The sequence below is a fragment of the Notothenia rossii genome (genome assembly GCF_949606895.1).
Source record: "Notothenia rossii genome assembly, chromosome: 7".
NCBI lineage: Eukaryota > Metazoa > Chordata > Actinopteri > Perciformes > Nototheniidae > Notothenia > Notothenia rossii.
The window spans coordinates 70,755,730-70,776,588 of record NC_136905.1 but is presented as its reverse complement, the minus strand read 5'-3'; the positions used below and the strand labels follow the sequence as shown (position 1 = coordinate 70,776,588).

Sequence of the window (20,859 nt, the reverse complement as noted above, 5' to 3'; positions counted from 1 at the left end):
GTCATCCTCATGCGAAACTGAGAACACTCTAGCTGTAAGTCTTCATGTGTTGCTAATCTGTCTCCTCACCAAAGAAGATGTAGAGCAGAGCGAGGAGGCTGAGGGAGACGGCGATTGCCAGCTGGGGATCGACAGTAAATCCCAGAACCATAGCCAGTGAGCCGCAGAGCAGCAGGGTGAGGAAGACCACCAGCCAGGAGAACTGGAACAAGGGCTCTATCTGCTGGCCTGCAAAGGTCTTCATCTCATCTGATGGACAGAAGGAAGGGAAAACGTTTTATTTCAGTTATTTGAATCATTTATAAGGTGAACAAATCAATAGGTTACAGTCGTATTGAAGAACCTGAGGAAAGGCACAGTGTAAAAATCTAATTGTCACAATTCTGTATTTTTATATTTTTGTATGAGACAGGTTTTAATGCTTACTTACCCTCCAGTTTCTTAAGAAGGAAGGATTTGCCGCTGCCCCACTGGGCGTACAGGCCAACGCAGATCGGGGGCTGCATGGTGGGCTCACTCAGGATGTCTGCTAGAGCACTGCTATACAGGTCATAACCCAACATGTCTCCATCAGACTCAGAGGGGGAGAGGTGCTCTGAGAGAAAGAGAGAGGGAGAGGGAACATATTAAAAAGTGCACAAGAGAATACAAAGTGTGGGGGAAACTTCTGAAGCAATTGGAGTCACAAACTGGTAACAACAACAAAATGCTAGGGCAGCCCCTCCTTAAGGAGATAGCATGCTGCCCAAGGCTGGGCATCTGCGTCAGAGGGCAAAAGGTAAACATCTATGGAAATTATTCCCTGGCACAAAGTAAAGCAGTTTCATTTCCAATTGCTTCACAGGGCTATGAGCTTGTTTTTTAACACAATACTTTCTGGATATTATGGGAAAAAAAGGTCTTACTGGCTCCAAATATCTGTGTGAGGATGCTTTTCTGGTGGGTGCAGTCAATGTTGTATGGTGTTTCTCCAGCTTTGTTGGGGCGGTAGAGCAGGCGGCCATCTTTAGGGTTCCTCAGCAACAGCTCAGCCAGCTTTCTGCTGCGCCCTCTGATGGCAATGTGGAGCGGCGTGTCCCCTTTCTGAAGGGACAACAAATACATTGGCAGATGTCTATAAGAAAACTCTGGAAAAAACACTTTAAAAAGTGGGCAAAGAAGGAACCTCCAGGTTACTCGATGTAATACCTGTATACAAGCTAATATGCTGTTATGACGATATGTTTCCATTCAGGTGTGTCTGATGTGCAAGTGTGTTTTAAATATTACCTTCTCCACTGCAGACACCTTGGCTCCTTTATCCAGCAGGAGTTCCACTATCTCTATGTTCCTCATTTTTGTGGATTTGATGAGTGGGGTCTCTCCATCCTAAAATGCAAAGATATACATCATTTAGCATTTTATTCTGAACAAGACACATTCATTTTGAACACTACACAAGTAAGAAAGATACAATTGCCTACACACATACTTTCAAAATCCCAGAAGGCCTAGGGTGAGCTCAATCAATCAATATTTAAAACAGATCTTTTCAGGAAGTGTAGATTTCTGTTGTACCTTTTTCTTATTCAATATGGTCAGTGGAAACAATTGAAACTTTGAAACAGCAAACTCAGAATGGTACTTAGTACACATAATTAAAATTTCTTTACTTTTTAAAAATTGAGTGTGCCGTACCTTAGTGCAGCTCTCGGTGTCCGGGTTACACTGCAGGATGTCTCTCACCATGGAGGCGTTGCCTTTCTCCACTGCCCAGTAGAGGGCAGTCTTTCCATCCTGTGGTGAAAAGGACAAGGATAATATTGTAAAAGATCTTACAAACTGTGTTAAAAATACAAAAAGTAATGTAGACATATATTGTGCAGAACTGATAACGCGTATAAGTATTTGTGTATGTACTCCTAACAGTATGCTGGTGTATATTCGTGTAATCTAATAGAGCAAAGTTTACTTTACCAAGAAACAACAGATCAAACGGTATTGAGTAGCAGTGTGACATATCACATAGGGAACACAAGAAGGCCTCCCGCCTGTTTCAAAACATCAGTAAGGCAGTGGAGATAGTGGGAAAGGAGCTCCTACCATTCCCCTGACGTCAATATCAGCGTATTTGTTCAGCAGAGCTCGGACTATCTCCACATGGCCTCCTCTCACCGCTCCAATCAGCATCGTCTCCCCACTCTGATAGAGATGGTGAAAGGAAAAACAAACAGATGGATTTTATTAGACTCTCATTTCATTTCATTTCATTTGAACTACTCTTCTACATCTTGTAAGGAGGCCTCACCCTGTCCAGGATATTGACATAGGTGCCGGCATCCAGCAGGTCCTGTACGATCTCGGTGTGACCGTCCTTGGCAGCAATGGCGAGGGCGGTGTTGCCATCCTTGTCGGTCATGTTGACGTTTGGGTTACTCTTCAGCAGCTCCTTTACGACCTCTGTATAGCCACCTTTCACCGCCACAATCAGAGCCGTCATGGAGTTCTGAAAACATAAAGAAAGATTTAAATTAGCCAATTTTAGGTTCTGTCAAATTGTTCAAGATTACCGCTACAGATGTTTCCCTCTACTTGAGGATTCTGGTTAGTGTAGAAAATGGCAGATGTTCAATAATTGATTGTTGATGATTAAAAAACGTTATTTCCCAAATGTTATCAGTTTAATTCAGCAGCTCTGGGGGACACTTCAGGCTTAATGGCAAATTATTATTGATATATTGTCCAACAAGCACAATAACTCATACATTTACCCAGGCACTAGAGCCTCTAAATCACACATGAATGAATTGCTCCGCAACATCAGCTCCTATAGTTCCATCTGATTATTAATGCTACATATCGAACCATCACATCTATCAGTGTGTGACAGCACAGATGCAACATGACTCGAAGGAGCACAGATGCGCTGCGTCATCGATGCAATCAATTATTTAATATCGCAGTTTACTAATGAGTTTGTGGCGCTCGGGAGCATTAAATCTTGATTATGTGAAAACTACACTGGTGAGAACAGGCCGCTATGTGTGTCAAGGCACCCATGATGAACCCAACACAAAATGAGACGTGTTCAGCTGTTAAAACGCCTCCTGAGACTACCAAATCAGAAATCAACAGTGTTTGGAAACATTGGCAAATATTTTCCTACATCAAATAATTGTGCGGTGCAAAGCCATAAAGAGTGTCGGATCTACAAATATTATTTTTTCTACACATCAAACAATCAAAGGCTTTCTAAACTCTCCAGACATAGCTAAGAACCCTTACAGTAAAATCTACATATTTTAACATTAATATGTAGGTATTGTGATCAAATGTAATAATCAACATTATTTTATTCATAAAAATATCATATTGAACTCTGATCATATCTTTAGCAACTGTGTACCTGAATTTAACATTTTCTAGATCCTCTTATTTATAATTATGATAACTATAAATGTAAACTGCAGTACTATTTATGTGGCGCAACTATTGGTCAAACAACTTTACTTTTTTTTACATCTTTTTTTTATTGAGTTACATTTATACGGTCTGTATTTTTCCAAAACAACGTTACTTGTTGCAGAGAAAATACACTTTGAATAAAAAAGCCCAATACCGCTTTGAAAAGTCAAACTTCAAATCGTTTTTTAGGTGAAAGCACAATAGGGTTGTATCTCCACTGAATGCTCCTGTAAAATAATAAAGTACTATTCACAGGAAATCAACAATCTACTTACGGCTCCTTCTTGGTCCACATCAGCTCCGTTGGCCAGAAGGTGCATCACAGAGTCGTAGTGGCCTTTCCTCGCTGCCCAGATCAAAGGAGTGGTGCCATACTGCGAAGAAAAATATAAATACATAAGGCATGAGTGGCAAAAATACATCTAATTGACATCTTAGGTACTTGTGAATGATCCAGAATGAAGGTTAATTAATATAGGAAGAGGGAAGATGAACTTGGGGAACAGGAAGGTGGATGTTCACTTGAATCCTACCACTAATTACATTTTCTGTGTGATTAAAAACAAGTAAATGATGAACATCTGTCAGGATGTAGTTACCTTGTCCGAGCAGTTGACCTTGGCTCCGTGCTGCAGCAGGAGATGGACAATCTCTGCGTGGCCTCGACCTGCCGCCCAGATAATGGGGTAGACGCTGTACTGTTGGGCCAGAGCAGAGGGGTGAAGTCATGCTGACAGTAACTAACCATCAGTGTCGGCCTGCGGTCAAACTAAGGCTTTAAGCTACTGAACATGACTAAAACAGCAGATGATGGGGGAGACATCGCAGCAGGCAGGTGAGGAGCAAGGTTGTGGTTGTGTTCACATATTCATTACTGTTAAGTTATGTGTACGGACATTCAAATACATTAAACTTCATCTAGTGAGTTGAAACATCAGATTACAGTTACATGTGTATACTTCCTTTGGAATAAGGCTGCATTCACATGATATGCAATTTTCTTTTTGACACCGCAAGCTTGGGTACTACTTAGTTTTGTTTTTATGGTTACCTTCTCTGCCAACCTGTGCTGCTGATTTGTATTCCATAATTTATTCCTTCTATTCCATTCAATTGCAATGTAAATACTGTTATATTTTACTATATCTTTAATTCTTTTTTATATTTTTCTAGTTCTCTACCTGTGTTTTTAATTCTTGTTTTTATGCACCATGACACCAAGTCAAATTCCTACCTACCTGGTAATAAACCTGTTTCTGATTCTGAATTCTGATTGGTTGCACATCGAAAGGTCAGCGGTAACTAGGTAAAATATTAAATCATTTGAACTTTGAGTGCAGCGCTGGGCAACAAATTTGAGCGGAGCAAAATGTCATGTAGTGTAAACACAACTCTTTAAATGTCAATACTGGAATAAGGGAAAACAGATGCCAATGCTGCTATTATTATGGTGTGTCCAGTCTTAGTACCTGTCCGGTGATGTTGGGGTTAGCTCCTTTGTCCATTAGCATCCGGGCCACATCTGTATGACCTTTGTAGGCTCCCCACATGAGAGCAGTCCACCCTCCCTGAGGAGAATACATGAACACAACACAGTGGAGTTGGAGAGGAGAGAATGTGTTCATGGCTACTCCAGGTATGGAATATGTACTGTGTATGGACATAATTATAGGCTTTAGGGAAAAACAAGCTAAATTCCAGCAGCATAGGTCAAATCTAAGCAGATTTTGCGGTAGGAAAATGTGCTATTTACAGCTGCTGTGACACACATTCCACCAAGTGATCAGTATCACGCAGTGTGGTTTATAATAATCCTACTGTGATGACTGGCTGTGATCTGTCCTGTGCAGCTTAGACACGCAATGAGTCAGTCTGTGTCCTGACTTCCATAAATTCAAAGAGGCCAAGGACATCAAATCAGACCTAAATGTTTTATCATGTATCATAAAATAGTACAGGAAATAAAAGTGCAATCTTTGAGTGTAACTATAAAAATGTTATACATCAGTTACACTACCTCCCAATGATTACTTCTCAGAAGGGTGAATTTATTAGTATTTGTTGCTGTTGGTCTGGATCAGGATCTGGATTAATACTGAGCAGAACCCAGAGGTATCACGCTCAGTGGGGTATGGATGATCCCCGCTAAATGTCTCTTAAAATTTGCCGGAAGCACTCCACGGTTTCTGCGATGACAGCTTCTTCTGGTAGCAAGTTCCACTCTCTGATTGTTCTCGGAAAGAAGGAGTACTTAAGAGTGTCACTAGTTGCGAAAATTCGCTCGAAGTTCAAAGAGTTGGCTTTGCGGATTGCACTTCTTCTAACTGGCTCTAGGTACATTAGCTGCTTTCAACCCGCAGGACTTGCCGTACTTTAGTGCCGGCACTAAAGTACCATGGCACTGAATCCGCCAGGGGGCTAGTGCCAATCGCATTCACACCGCAGTACTTTCCCTGAGGCAAGATTACGCTGACGTCACTTCGTCTTCTTCTTCTCTGGGTTTACTGGCAGGCCGCAAAACCACTTCACGGCGAGTACAAAAACAACGAGAGAAGAAGAACTACACGGGGGAGGGGGTATAAAGCCCACCCGCTGTACATGAGGCGTTTGTTTACTTTCCGACCTCAGACATGATGGAGTTCGCTCCGGTGTTGTAGTACGTGTGGTCATAACTGCTTTAAAGTACAAAAAAACTACTCGCTCAGGTGTGGATGTGGTTTTGTAGCGAGGAAAAAAATGGCTGCCTAACAAAAAAAAATTCAGAGTCTAACGGGCCGTGGTTTGCAATTCGCCCAGCCAATAGAAATAGAATAGAAATTGACACTCTTTTATCACCAGGTTCGTACCACCTCTCTAGCAGGGACTGAAAATGGCCAAAAGAGTTCCCGGCACTGAGTAGTCCCGGCCGTGTGAACGCGACATTATTGGTACTAACGGAACTAAAGAACCAAAGTACCAGGGAAAGTCCTGCGGTGTGAATGCGGCTAATGATGCATCAATGGATGAGATGTTATGGACAATCTTGAAGAAGAGAACCTAACGAGCCAATCGCCGCCTTTCACTTAATTCCACCCAGTTCAACCGCTTGAGCATTTCTGTGACACACACTGCTGTCCCATTCATAATCACCAAAATGAATCTTGCACCTCTTCTTTGTACTGATTCCAGGGCATCACTGTCTTTATCAGTGTAGGGGTCCCAGACCGAGCTGGCGTACTTTAGTTTAGAACATACTAGGGCCACAAAAGCTGTCCTGACAGCGTCGCAGGTTCCGGCGTAGGAAGCCGAGCGAACGGTTTGCCTGTGTTACAATTTGGCCAATGTGTTGGCCAAATTTCAGGTTGTTATGGATTTCTACCCCAAGATAAGGCTGGTGGGTCAACTCTTTTAACACCTGGCCACATAGAGTATAGTTTTTAATGTGCGGGTTTGTTGATCTGCTTGTTCGTAGGACGTAGCACTTACTAGTATTAAAGCACATTCCCCAAGTGTTAGCCCATTCCTGAAGTCTAGTCAGGTCACCCTGTAGGTCTTCTTGGTCACTTCCATTTCTAATAGGCCTGTAGAGCAGGCCTAGTTTTATCCGCGAATAACCGCACTGTAGATGCTACATGTGACGGCAGCTCATTAATGTAGCATAAGAAAAGCAATGGACCCAGCACAGTGCCTTGTGGGACACCAGAGTCAACGTGAACTGTACTTGATTTCACCCTTTCTACGACTACTTGTTGGCTCCTTTGCATAAGAAAGGTTGTGGTCCAATCAAGTATTGGGCCGGTTATACCGATGTGGGCCAGCTTTAGCAACAGGCGCTGGTAATGAATATTGCCTCTTCAGCTGGGACATACACAACCCAATGAATACATAAAGTGCTCAGCCCCAGGTTATATGTGTATCTTCAATGATTGATGCCGATAGTGTGCTCTTGAATATACAGAAAAGCTGTTTCAGCAGCAAGGCTGCCGAGCGTCTGCCTCCGAGAGGACTGGATCCCAGAGCTAAATCATATCACTGCCCCATGCCGAGACAGCCAGAGCTCTGTAAATGGTATTACTGCTGGAGTAATTGCATTTTATGTCCATTTCAGGGCTAATGGATCATCCTGTTCAACCAGCACTGTGGTCGTTACCTTATACAGAAAGCACTAATGCACACACAATCAAGACTTCATTATATTTTGAACCGAATAAAGGTTACAGCTGAAGAGTTCACTTAAAGTTGTTCGAAAATCTTGTCAATCAAGCTATGGAATCTTTTTTGTATAATTAGATATGTTTTAGAATTTATAAATCTTATCCTCATAAACATACATTGTTAAATAATTTTGACACTAAGGATACATCTCTATCCTTATTTTATTTGTATCTTTATAAGACAGTTGTTTTACCATTTTAGCCACTTTTAATAGAATATATATTACTCTATATGGAAAGTATATATATAGAATAACATATAGTGTAACCAAGTAGAGACAATGAGGATGACATGCAACAAAGGTCCCTAGAAACAAACTTAGGATGTTTGTTTACATGGCATGTCTTAATTACAACCCATCTGATTTTACACCATATTTTTAACACTAAATAATTCACTTTTATTTATTTTTTATACACTTTATATTGATAAAAACGTATGGCCATATTAAATATTATTCTGATTAATTTAATCTATTGTTTTTATGATGATCCTAAAGTCTAAGATTTCGAAAGAAAAAGAAAAAGTTTTCTTCTTCTTTTTTTTTTTTTTAAATAGAGTCAACAGCAGATTTGAAATGGCTCATGTCCTCACCATGTCTCGATGTTCCAGGTTAGCATTGTTCTCCAGCAGTTCTCTCACCACCTCGATGTGGCCCTCCTTCGCTGCCGAGATCAACGCCGTCCAGCAGTCCTGCACACACAGACAACCTGTTACCACGGGAACTCCCAGCAGTCTCCAAATCCAGTTGGAAAATCGTCTCTCCGATCACTACAGGACGGTCCAGGAGTGACTCAAAGCACTGTACCTACCAGCTTGTCGTACCAGGTGCTCATGGGAACATGGTGTCGCATTGACAGGCAGGAGTGTCGGCGTGTAAAGTGTGAAAGAAAAGTGAAACTATGGGATGAAATGCTTCTTTCTTCTTCTGTGTTACTGCGAGAGTGAGGACAAGTGTGAGTTTGCTGTGTGTAATAACAGGTAATAGCAGGTTACATGTATGAGATGTTAATGAGAGGTGTACTGTATGAGCATGCGTGTGTCTCAGTGAGAGGGTATATGTGTGCGTGAGTTTTTGAGTACACAGGGGGCCGGCTTATGGAGGTAAAGGGTGTTGGCCAAGCAAGTGGATCCGGTGATTTAGTCAGAGGAGCGAAGGTAAAAGTGTGTCCTAGGTTATCATTAGGACTCATTATAGCTGTGCACTAAGCCTGAGGGAGGTGAGATCAGCAAGATGTAACATCAAAGCAACACAGCGACGTCTTTTTTGTCAGGTGGGTAGTGTGGTTAAAATGGCCGCATTGTTTTTCACCTGTGCCTGGACTCTCAATGTTTAATAAAGTGCCACTTGTGCCGGTGTGATGGTGTGTTTATGTTGAGGTGTCATGTGTGTGCATGCTTACAACATCGTCCAAGTTAACGTTGGCTCCTCTCCTTAGAAGCTCCTGTACTATCTCCACATTGCCCTGCTCTGACGCCACCATCAGGGGAGTCTGTCCGTTCTGAAAAAGGAGAAAGGGAAGAAACTGTAACTGTGACTTTTGGACACATCAACAAGCACATTGATTACACTGTTTTCCCTGTAACACTTTTCAAAACTCACAGGGAAAAATAATGGCAGCTAGTTATACTAGTTGATGATTTTACTCCAATCCAAACCTGGTACAACCAAGACAGCCTGATGATTATCTTTTAATGCAATATGGCCTAAAACAACCTTTTTCTATTACTCAGGTTCAAGGATTAATATTACAAATGTTGTTATTCTACATTATTTTAACAAATCTATTAAAAGACTTAACCCAATACTGTCTTAAATAGAGAGATACCGCAGGTCCTTCCTTCCCACACACACAACAACATAGACTATAACACTCCTTGTTGTTAACCACCAACTATGTGCAATATGTGCAATATATATATATATGCCGTTAATAACCGTGCAATATATACCTGGCTGCTAAATCCACAGAACTGTTACAGGATGCGTTTTTTGGTAAACTGTAACTTTTTTTATTATATATCTTTTAAATCTTTAATATTTTTTTTTGCATGCTACTTAGGTAAGCTGTCTTTGGCTCTTTTCTGCCGTAACAATGTACATTTCCCCTCTGTGGGACTAATAAAGGTATTCTGATTCTGAAATACTCTCTGACCCAACCCATTTGTTTTCACTGACGATATAAATCTTATAACCGTTCAAGAATATACTTTCAATAAACTTGAAATGTGGATTTGGTTTAATAGTGAGTATTTACAACAGCAGGGTGGCTTATCTTAGATTAACATGAAAGTAATTTAAACAGGGCTCGACAGTAACGGTTGCCAGGTTGCCATTGGCAACCATTCAGAAAAAATGTCAACCACTTCTTGGCCTTTGGTTGCGATCAGTGGCAACCAGTTTTTAACATAGAGAAATAAGGACAGCAAACAGCAAAATGTGCACCCCAAAAGAGATACATTTTAATGAGTTGTTGTATTAAGAGTGATATTTAATTATTGTAGTGACCAGTCGGAACCTTGCACGTGCATTGGTGTGATTACGGAGCCAGAAAGCGATGCACGTTTAGTCGCGTGCGCGGTGCGCCGTGTGTTTGTTTTACAAATAATGGCGAAGCAAATTAAGTTGTTTGACTGTGGGGTAAAAACTTCGGCTAACCCGTCAACATCTCAAACGAATGTTCAAAGCGATTCAACTGATAAAGCGCAAGGGGAACCCGAACGAAAAGCAAAGAGGATATGTGTAAAGTCTGCTCCGTTGCGTATTCACTTCCGGTAAAAGTTCCTTCAAAATAATAGTCCCGATCTTATTACTACCAAAATAAAACAACACTTTACCATAAGAAAATATTGTCATAAAAATATAATCACTTCTATAAAAACGTATTTTAAATATAGTTAGACATATTAAAAGGTAATTTACAGCATTAAAAAAGAATATCTAATTCTTAAATGTGAATGGTTTTCATGTATTTAACATTATAAATGTATTAGTCTGGCCAATCCAAGACTTCAATGCTGAAGGGCCAATGGATCTATGGTGGGGGTCAGCACAAAGGTCAAGAAAACCCACATCTGAAAGGGAGACAACGGATGGCCAAGAAACTATTGATCTGTTAAGAACAGAACAACAGCTGCACTACTGGTGTTTTGTATACCAGCAATTGAGGGTGGACAAGTTTCCTACTACTTAAGTTTCAAATAATTGTGTTAATGACTTATTATTGTAAAGCATTTGAACATTCTTTTGTGTCATATGTTCAGTATTAAGTTGATGTATAACTGTATAGTATCTTAATTATTTAAAATATAAGGTGACTAAAAATGGCAACCGTATTTTCAGTTTTGGCAACCAAAAGCTGATGCCTTGTTGCCAGCCTGGCAACCACTTTTAAAAGTTAGCGTTGAGCCCTAAACTGTATGTGTCGACTGCCCATAGTCATGGAAATGGAGGAACAGTCAGTGTGTACAACAGTGGGGCTGATGGTGCTTTTTCATAGATTTTGGAAAATAGGGGTTCATTGAAAAAAAGGTATATCAAGGTTTGGCTTTCCACATACCCATCCCAACTTTCTACATTACATCAGGTGTAGTAATTACACCCATTATATATATATGTTTTGTTCATCCCTTTACACAATTAAATGAAATGTTTTTTTTAACATTGCTCAACGGACATCTCTTACATCACTAATTAAAAAGGAAAATGTTAAACCTCCATAAGCAGAACACAATATCAAGTACTGTGTATTCTCTTTGCAAATGGCTTTGCAGTGTTGATTTAAAGCTGTAATATGTCTTCTCCTACAAAACACTTGTTACATGATCTCAAAGAGCCTCTTGTTACTCCATACTGCTCCCAAAATAGATAAATGAAGCATGCGAGAGCATTGTTGTGAAATGTCAGACTTACATCACTCCTGCTGTCCACATCTTTGAACTTGTCCAAATGTGCTTTGATGGCTGCGAGGTTCTCCTCCTCCACGTAGCTGAACAGACTCTGAACAGCCAGAGAGGTCATCTTCAGGGAAGTGGAGGTATCCATGGCTGACTGCTAACCCCCCTAGACACCACTGCAGAGAGAGAGGAAAGCAGATTAGCATTCACAGAAGGATACAGACACTAATGGTATCTTTCTGGCCAGCAGTGCTGAATGTACAGCACTACCAGGAGAGGAGCAGAGAGGCTACAGCCAGGAAGAGGGAGTGGTGTTTCTTTGAAGTGATGCTAGGCAATAAACAAGTACAAACCCCGCTCACACGCAAACTCAGTCATGCAAATACAAAACAGAGGCTGAGGGCATCTTTTTGCTATCAACATTCACAACATGCAATCAGAAAAGAGGTCTATAATATATTAAAATAATCTTTTAAGTCTTACTGGAAGAGAAATAAACATGGAAATGGTGCTGCATAGATATAGATGTAAATTGAACTAAGTATCACGAGTGTTGCTTGAATGCTTGTGTGCACTTGCTTTTATTTGCATATGCATTGTCTTTACATACATTTGTGCATTTATTTTTAACTTTTAAAAAAGGAATGCAGAAAGCCTAATTTTGCTGTACAAGAATCTGTACCAGGCTTCACAAAAGGCACATAGTGTACACATGTAGTGACTCTTTGACATTTGGGACAGTGTATATGTGCCCTGTTTCAACCAGAATGTAAAAGTGTGGTTATAATAGAACATTGGACTGAGCCTGCTCATTATACAAGCACTACCTTAGGTCAATTGAGTTTAGTTCAGTCTGCCTGCTCATGCTGAAAACATAATCTGTCTACTTAGTTTAATGAAGGCAAGAAAGTCCACTAAGTCGAATGCCACTGAAGAAAAACAATAGTCTCTTAACTTTGATCCTTTGATGACGAGGACAATTGGTGCACTGGACTGTGTTCTCCAATTATATCAAGACCAACCTCACTGCTACCCTCCTTCAATGCCTTAGATTGGACTTTGTGAAACGTATGTGCACTAAAGGAGAAAGGTACTGCTTTGCTTTGTTACGTTCTTGAATAGGTGCATATTATTTGACTGAAAATGCTTGGCACTGATGGGAAATGGCATTAAGATGTAGTTAGGCAAGTTTTCTGAATCGGCCATAATCAATGCAGACAGATGGGTTTGAAAGGATTATCTATAATGAGGCTCCACCGTTCTTAAAAATCATTTGAAACCCATTAAGTAGATGAGAATGTTCCTCTCATGAGTCATTGTTAACCTTTTTACACTGGAGTTTAATGGTAGCACTCACGTGGACCTAGGGAAATATAGGTTTTTAATGCAGACTGAGATAATACAAAATAAAAACACAACATGGTGGATTGACATTCATAAATATCCTAACAATAGTGACTTGAGTTCAGTTTTCCATCAATAGAGTAATTAAAAATAAAGCTTGATTTAAAAAACTCACACAACCTTCCCATTTTATTTTTTGCCTTATGATTACCTTATTCAAGATTGTTGTTTCTCACTAAAAACAAGATGTTTCCAAAAAATAAGGTGATTACGGTACTTTTTAATTAATTAAGAACATTTGTATTATTATGAATTGCAATTATTTAGTTTATATCATTCCATTCCTACTCACACATGACATGTCTGTAACTATTGGGCACTTACAAGAGCTCCTCTCCTCTAACATAATGTTAAATATTAAAGCCTCTCAGATTTTACATATCACTTCACCTGACTCCAAAACCCACTCAAACATGGCTGTTTTATCCGTAGTAGGGACTCAGCCAATCGATGAAAAACTCATGAATGATTCATCATGTCGGGCTCTTCCATCACGGTCAGACTCACGCCCTGCCACAGCAAAGCATAATTAATCGGCTGCTTTTATTGCTTGCAAGTTGCCTTGGCAATGGGTTTCACATAAAGACTAGCAAACACGCTGCTCAATATTTCCACATAATCTCAAGCAAGCAGCCTCAGGTCAATAAACGCTTAAATGTCACATGCCTGCTGGGCTCACAGTACAAAGGCCCAAAACAGTCAATTTAGTCAAACCCAGAGCTGCCAATCAATGATTAACATCATATTCTTTCTTTTTTCTAAGATATGGACTTGTTTATTCAATTAAGGACCAACTGCAAAATGTATTATGAATTAGATTGTGTCACAAATAATGGAAAAAATCCTTTGTTTACAATGAAGGGGAAATGAGCCTGTTGACACACCCTCCACAGCCCCTTGTCTCTCAGCACAATGGGTGGATGATAACACCACACAAGAACCAATCAGGTGACATTTTGCTTGCTATCTGTTGAGCAATTGGAGCTTGCACACAACCTTTAAAAAAAACACATACCCAGTAAAAACCAGCACAGACAAAACACCAATAAATACACTAAAAGCTGTTGGAAAAAAAAGATGAAAGCAGCTAAAAAAGGTCTCTATAAACCCACAAAACAAGAGAAAATAAAAACCTCTTACCTTGGTGTAGGGTGAAGCTTATATTTATTTGGCTATTCAACACCAATCTTTATCCCTTGCTTACTCGCACACACTATCAACAGGGCACTGCCTTGCTCACGCTCAGCATCCCCCCCTCACTACAGGCTGAATATTAGATGAGGGGGCTGGCCTACGCCCATCTCTTCCCGACACAATAGACAGACGACCATTTCCATTCATTACATGCACTGGCTCAGCATCCATTTAAACAGACAAAAGGAGAGCAACAATTAGGATGGCGGCTTAATTTGTGCGATTTCATTCAACAAGTTCTGCTAAAGTAACAATTGGTTGAAATGAACAGGAACAGCTGTCACTAAACGATTATCCCCTTCATCACTTACTCAATTGCTAAAAAATCAGAGCCAAATTGTTAAACTTGTCCTGAAACAATGCAGTTTTGTACAATTATGTAATGATCCAATATAGCTGCAAAAATAAATCTATTAACCTTCATATTGGGCTATTAAGCAAATACATATGTCAAAATCATAAACTAGAAGCCTAATGTTATATGCATCCAGATGTGAGATATAGACGGGGAATAACAACTAATAATTATGTTTTTTATAGATTAATCTTCATCTTTATTCAAATAAATCTAAATGGTCTTGTTCTGTTTTCTGTCAATCAATATATGGATTAATTCACAAATGATACACTTTAGAGAATGGTTAAGTGTTTTTAGCATACAGTTAGTTAGAAGAATACACAGCATAAATCATTTTAAATAAGGAACACTTCTAACAATCAGAAAGAGCATTTCATGTTGTTCCAGCCCTACCACTCACATTAAAATAAACCTAGAAATATCTGTCACATTACTATCAAGCAGGAAACAACAAGATTCAGGGCAAATCAAATCCTTGATGAAATCTATTCTAGTTTCACTTTGCACAATATACAAAAATGCCCAGATCTGTTTTCAGGTCATCAATAAATTCAATAAATATTTATGTAAAAACACATACCATTTGATATCATCAGAAAATGTCATAAAACGTCTTGTCAGCTGTCCTGAAGACACACAAACATGCACTTGGGAGTCACACAGGATATGATCTCTAAATTTAACCAGTCAGCTTCTCATGGCTTGTCATGTGGGTATGAAACTGCTGAGGATTCAGTTCCCTGCTACATGCCAAGAGCTGCTCCAAAAAACAGGTTTACGGAGTCAAACTGAAAAAACAAAGTCTGAAACGGGTCTTTTTGGCAGCAGTATGGCCAAAAATGAGGGGGGTCTGAGAGGTTATCCATTTATCAGAGTAAAAAACTTCTGCTTGAAACTGATCTCTGGTCACAGGAGCTGCTGGAGGGTAACCTAAGGTCTGACAAACAGCCAGCCAGGACACTGTTTAACATGGTGGGGACAAACATACTGTGGGTATTAGCTGCTTGATTCCTGCCTGCAGCTGCAACTGAAATGTAAAACAATTTACATTAGGTATGGTGCATCGGCTACTCTGAAAGCATGTATTTTGTCAAAACATATAAACATCTGGAACACACAAATATATCACATGTGTGGCCTCAATAGTGATTCTATTTGGAGAGTTCATTTCTACTTTTTTTGTAGTCTGTAATGGACAAATGTATTCAGATCTTGTATTTAAGTAAACAATGGAAGTACCCAAGTGTAGGATTACTCTGTTACAAGAAAAAGTCCTGCATTCAAAAATGTTACTCAAGTAAAAGTACAAAAGTATGAGTATCAAACTAAATGTAAAGTACGAAAAGTAAAATGACTTATTATGCAGATTTGCACATTTCAGAATAATATATTATATTTTGTTATTATAATTATGTATGCATGACAGTGTTGCCAAAGCTTGTAAAGGTGCAGCTGGGTAGCTTGTATGTGTTACTCCAGGTGTAACTAAAGTCTTATTTAAGTGTTGGTTATATTTCACATCATTAATCCAAATCTGCAACTACAGATATTAAATACATGTAATGGAGTAAAAGTAAAATGTTTGCCTCTGAATTGTAGTGGGGTAGAAGTACAAAGTAGCAAAACATTGAACAACTCAAGTAAAGTAACAGTAGCCTACTTGAGTAAATGTACTTCGTTACTTTACACCACTGGTAATGGACGTGTTTTGACAGGGATGTTACAAGCAGAGTGACTTCCCGTATTGCACTACTGTCACTAGGAAGCAACATCAAAACACTAAGCTAGCTAACAGGCTAATGTTAGCACGCAGTAGTTAGCTCTTAACAGGTCTGCACACTATTATCACCAAGGAAAGCGTGACAAAAGTAAAGCGACAACTTAAATTACACTCACCTAGGTTGGTCGGCTCTGTTGTCTTCGGTGTTGTGTTTCCCACCCGGAGAATAAAGTGAGAAAGACCGCTTTCTCACGCCATACTGTGTTTTCTTTGCTTGTGTGTTGAACGGAGCGGCGTTAACCTGCTACAGTAAAGTAGCTCCGCCTCCTACTACAGTTCCCTGGTACCGTACGGTCACATGTGGGGGGGTCAGGGCCGGACCCCCCACCCACAACATCCCCCACAATTTCACTAGGATTTGAGGTGAATTATAGGACATATAAATAATCCCACATTTATAAAATAAGGTAATACAAATGTCAAACCGTATGTTGAACTCTTAAAAATTGTCAAATGGATGTCTAATTCCTATTGTACTGCTATTGTATTCCTATTGTGTCTAATTCCTATTTGTTAAGATTTTTCAAACCAATTCTACTTTTTCTATATATTTTACATTATTTATTTATTTCATTTTAATCTTTGTTATCCCTTTATTGTTGATAAAAAAGGATAACCAATACAAATGTTTTGTTTCCACTCAATTCAAGTGTTACAGCAGCAGAATCTACAACACACAAGTGGAGGAATAAAAAGAGGTATTGGATATAATATTGTAGGAAGACAAATAACATTTCTAAATGTCCAAAGAAAAATAATCAAAAATGACCCACCATGAAATTGGGTCTTTGAGAGTCCTATTTATAAGTAAATACAAGTTATTGCACTTGTGATATTTAATTATGTCTTTTTCTGTACCATTATGTGAATGACTACATATCTGCAATGTTTGTATATTTCAATATATTTTCAAAGATTGAAAAAAGGAGACCCCAGCACATTTTGATAGCATTTTGTTTTAGACACGGAAAGCAGGAAAACTCTTCTTTCTTTTTCTTGCTCATTCAAACTTCAAAAACCTATAATGGGCAGATGCGATTCTATTAATCATTGTATTCTAGTATATTAAACTATCCAGCAGTAGGCTATGTAAAACCTGCTCCATCTCATCAACCACAACATTAAAATGCTGCTTACTACTGATCTAATAACGTTATTTGAAAAATAATACAATTAGAAGTATTTTTTTCTGCACAATCAATGTTTTGTTACTTTCAGTTAATATATATACGTAGCTGAAAATGGCTTTGCATCTTTAGTTTCGCGAGTCTTAAACACTAGGGAAGGGACTACAGCTTTCATCTTTCGAATGTCATCCCTGATATTGAACATATAAATAGACGTATACTTTCAGTTTAAGTGTTTAAAAATAATTTCTCTTTATTTGCCACATAAATCAGAATTTTAATGTACTGTTATACAAATCTTTCAATAAATTTCCTTCTGACACAAAAATAACCGTTATGTTACACAGGCACGCACGCACACATACAACATGGAAACAATTGCACACACAAACGCACGCCCAGGCACGCATGCTCACATAAACACAAAACAAAAATGCGCCATTCGTGATTTGGCACTTTGGACATATGGAGCCGTTTGCATTGGTCTGCTGGTTTGGGTGGCCATGCAGTGCAATAATCGCTGTTGGTAGAATGACATCCCTTTACCTTAGGTGGGCCACGTTGCCTACGCAGGTCCCAGGCTACAAATATAGTTTACATGACCATGACCACACACACACACACACACACACACACACACACACACACACACACACACACACACACACACACACACACACACACACACACACACACACACACACACACACACACACACACACACACACACACACACACACACACACACACACACACACACACACACACACACACACACACACACACACACACACACACACACACACACACACACACACACACACACACACACACACACACACACACACACACACACACACACACACACACACACACACACACACACACACACACACACACACACACACACACACACACACACACACACACACACACACACACACACACACACACACACACACACACACACACACACACACACACACACACACACACACACACACACACACACACACACACACACACACACACACACACACACACACACACACACACACGGCAGGAATATGCAAATGTTAGAAAATCTTTAAAAGTAATGTAAAGCTCACCTCTGCTGCTTGGTTATTATTTTAGATAATGCAAATGCACCAAACAAAAACAAATTACTGACAATTAGATGAAAAAATGTACGTCTTCAAGGTTTCAGGCTTGAAATACTACTTCCTGCTCTAACAGATACATAAACATTTGACTGTCTAAATATCAGTGGGGTGCCTTTCAGGTCGCCTCCTCTGCATCACAATTTCTTGACTTAATCCATAAAAATGTATAATGATACGAAAATGTAACACAGTGTGGCTGTTTGAATTGCTGAATGTTATTTAGAGTAAACAGGATGATTTGAAAAGGCTTAAGGTGAGCCGTGAGCCAAAAATACGTGAGATACCAGTGTCTCTATTACCCTACCGTAAATGCACCCTGAAACATCCCCTATTCTAACATAAGTGCACACAATATGAAATAAGATCCTTTACCACATTAACTGGTTTATGGCTTTGAATTTTTAACAATACTATTATGTGACATACATTAAAATACCTTATCAGATTTCCTCACTGACAGGTTCAAATTGCACACTTGGATAGTTTGCAGCCTGAAAACAAAAGTGCTTTAATGTGATGTGATATTTGGAATTGTATTTTATTAAATTGGCTTATTATAATTAGAACCTTTAGAAATGTAAATCCCAGAGCCGTCAATTAATGTGGTACTCTTGACTAGATTAATGCCATATTTGTAGGACAAAGAAACTGTGTGAGAGTTCAACAGTCATGTTAACAATCCATTGTGTTTCCCCAATTATACAATTATATTTTTTGGGACTGACATTAATCAAATCGTTTCGGACACTTTTTTTTTTTTTATATATATATATATATATATATATATATATATATATATATATATATATATATATATATATATAGGCAAGACATGTGAACACAAAGTAAAACTTGAGTGAAAAATATGAACAAATGAAAAAAATCAGGGAACAATGTCAGAAATCTGTCAAGAAAAAATGAAAGTCTCATAAGAGTAAATGCACTCCCTTTGAAACACACACGTTTATCTGATGAGTCAAATTTGTCAAAAGAGCAGCAGATATGAAAAAAGTAAAACAAACAGAAATCCATTTAACTCTTGAGTGTCTCTTTTAGACTTTCCACTGATGGAGGCAGACGAGATTTGTATTCCACTTTCCGGACTCTATTTCAGTCAATTTATCCCAGACAAAAAGCATTGAGAATGGAATTGAATAGTGTTGCCACAAACATCTAAATACAAAACACGTACAATGTGAATACTGCTCCAATAAAGGTTTTTAAAAAGACATAATGATGTTTTGAGGATCCTAAGGCCTGTTTGAAGTTGGCAGCTGATGATAAAGGTTATGTTTCATTTACGTGAACACATTTTCGGTTTCCACCTAACAGAGGCTTGTATCCAGACATTGACAAAAACCCTCCACATACTGCACATCTAATCTGTTTGTATAACCTGACACCACAATGCTGAAGCTGCATTTAGGTTCATGCAGCGTGGCATCCAGCAGAGTACATAGAGGGTTTAAGGCAGCTTGGAAGTCTTCATTTCCACTAATGTAATGTAAAGTTACCACTATCTCTCATTAGTTTATACCGTGGACATTGTTATCCTGGTTATCCACGTCAGAAACTGTGATTGCTGTCAACCTTGCTACTGGAAGTTTTGACAGAACTTTGACTTGTGTTTTCTGTCCGTTAGGATTCTCAGAGCGTCCGTTATTTGGTTTTGTCGGGTACACAGACTCGCCACACTCCAGATCTCAGTGGTTCCTCTCAGTGTTTCTGCTGCTGAAGAGGGACTGTCGGTCCTCCGCCTCATGTGGCCTTTTCTTTCTGGTTGCAGTTGTTGTCTGTGCTGTTGTGGTCAATCTGGCTGTCCTGCAGGCCGTCCTGTTGCTCTTTGGCCTGTAGGTGTCTTGATCTGACAGGCAGGGCCAGTACCACCAGGAGGCAGAGGATATGTAAGCAGTAGTACCAGGACCTGAAGAGAAAACCAATTAGTCACATACTGTATGAGATTTATTTTAGCCTTAATAACTATTTCCACAACACAGCTCTGAAGTAACCTTCATCTTTTATGAGTATGCCTGTCTAGCAGCCAATAGCTGATTAAACCGCAGTCCTCACACGAATGACACTAATCATTGTTGGCCTTTTATTTAATGTCAACAAACACACAAACCTGTAGAATTTTAGTGAGCGTCCCACAGCAAGTAGGACAAATGGTGCCACTGTGTAACTAATGGCAACCTGAGTCCATGCCCACGTGATGACATCATAGATGCGCTTGTACGAGTCAGAGATCATGAAGTGTGGTCTGATGTTGTGCCTTACCTGGAAAAAAACAAAAGAACA

At 39.4% G+C, this 20,859-nt stretch overlaps 2 protein-coding genes across 3 annotated transcripts in view; both read right to left on the bottom strand.

Annotated features, from left to right (window-relative positions):
* kidins220a (kinase D-interacting substrate 220a) overlaps positions 1-16,550 on the bottom strand; it is a 46,738-nt gene extending 30,188 nt beyond the window's left edge. The window contains exons 1-14 of one of the 2 annotated variants that reach the window (XM_079640640.1): positions 16,388-16,550; positions 11,552-11,711; positions 9,042-9,140; positions 8,233-8,331; positions 4,914-5,012; positions 4,044-4,142; positions 3,720-3,818; positions 2,288-2,485; positions 2,083-2,181; positions 1,678-1,776; positions 1,270-1,368; positions 906-1,083; positions 431-595; positions 70-249 (exon numbers count right to left, since the gene is read on the bottom strand). In XM_079640640.1, coding sequence (XP_079496766.1) covers positions 70-249; positions 431-595; positions 906-1,083; positions 1,270-1,368; positions 1,678-1,776; positions 2,083-2,181; positions 2,288-2,485; positions 3,720-3,818; positions 4,044-4,142; positions 4,914-5,012; positions 8,233-8,331; positions 9,042-9,140; positions 11,552-11,683 — 1,645 coding nt within the window. In that variant the 5' untranslated portion in view covers positions 11,684-11,711; positions 16,388-16,550. Of the gene's footprint in view, positions 1-69; positions 250-430; positions 596-905; positions 1,084-1,269; positions 1,369-1,677; positions 1,777-2,082; positions 2,182-2,287; positions 2,486-3,719; positions 3,819-4,043; positions 4,143-4,913; positions 5,013-8,232; positions 8,332-9,041; positions 9,141-11,551; positions 11,712-14,079; positions 14,200-16,387 lie in introns of those variants that run through there. The other variant, XM_079640641.1, reaches the window with a different exon arrangement.
* A 2,809-nt stretch (positions 16,551-19,359) lies between these two features.
* mboat2a (membrane bound O-acyltransferase domain containing 2a) overlaps positions 19,360-20,859 on the bottom strand; it is a 40,863-nt gene continuing 39,363 nt past the window's right edge. Inside the window, exons 12-13 of the mRNA XM_079640639.1 lie at positions 20,687-20,838; positions 19,360-20,485 (exon numbers count right to left, since the gene is read on the bottom strand). Coding sequence (XP_079496765.1) covers positions 20,320-20,485; positions 20,687-20,838 — 318 coding nt within the window. The 3' untranslated portion in view covers positions 19,360-20,319. The remainder of the gene's footprint in view (positions 20,486-20,686; positions 20,839-20,859) is intronic.